The 586-nt window shown below is 42.0% G+C and overlaps 1 protein-coding gene across 3 annotated transcripts in view; it reads left to right on the top strand.

Moving 5' to 3' along the window:
• The window catches only part of GDAP2 (ganglioside induced differentiation associated protein 2), a 22,334-nt gene that overhangs the window by 11,303 nt on the left and 10,445 nt on the right, over positions 1 to 586 (top strand). For all 3 annotated transcript variants that reach the window (XM_010718726.3, XM_010718742.3, XM_010718734.2), the window contains exon 7: positions 184 to 343. In XM_010718726.3, the coding sequence (XP_010717028.1) occupies positions 184 to 343 (160 nt within the window). The remainder of the gene's footprint in view (positions 1 to 183; positions 344 to 586) is intronic.

Consider the following 586-nt stretch of genomic DNA (forward strand, 5'->3'; position numbering starts at 1 on the left):
AAAGAAAAATTAATTTTATTAAAGGCAACTGCTTTTATTGCCAAGTAGCAGTCCAAATTAAGCCATCCAGGGAAGCAGTGCTTTGCCTCCAGACCTCAGAGAAGCTCCCTGCTACAAGGGCAGGTGTTAACGTCTGAATAATAAGGATGCGTGGTGGACCTTCACGCATTTTTCTATTTGTAGGCCACTTACCAGAAGTTGATGCCTCTGTATTTTCCAAGATCTTTCGAAGAAGAGATACAATCCTTGCCTTACCTCCCTGCAGATATTGGTAATGCAGAAGGGGAGCCTGTAGTACCAGAACGGCAGATCAGGATTACTGAAAAGCCAGGTGTTCCAGATGGTGAGTTTTTAACTGAATTTTGGAATAAGGTCTCTATGTGAAAGTCAGGGAAAAAGAGATAAAGCGCATAGCAACCAAAGAGATGTCTTCCCACACCACCTCATTCAAGACAAGCTGTAACAAAGAGAATTGTCAAGCTACATTGTAAGCTTTGCATGTTCTACAGCAGCAACTTCTGCTTTCTGCTTTGCTGTGGAGAGTGACTGGAGGATGTGGTAAATCTGTTGTTTTGTCTTTTTTTTT

This window comes from Meleagris gallopavo, chromosome 1 (assembly GCF_000146605.3).
Source record: "Meleagris gallopavo isolate NT-WF06-2002-E0010 breed Aviagen turkey brand Nicholas breeding stock chromosome 1, Turkey_5.1, whole genome shotgun sequence".
NCBI classification, from domain to species: domain Eukaryota; kingdom Metazoa; phylum Chordata; class Aves; order Galliformes; family Phasianidae; genus Meleagris; species Meleagris gallopavo.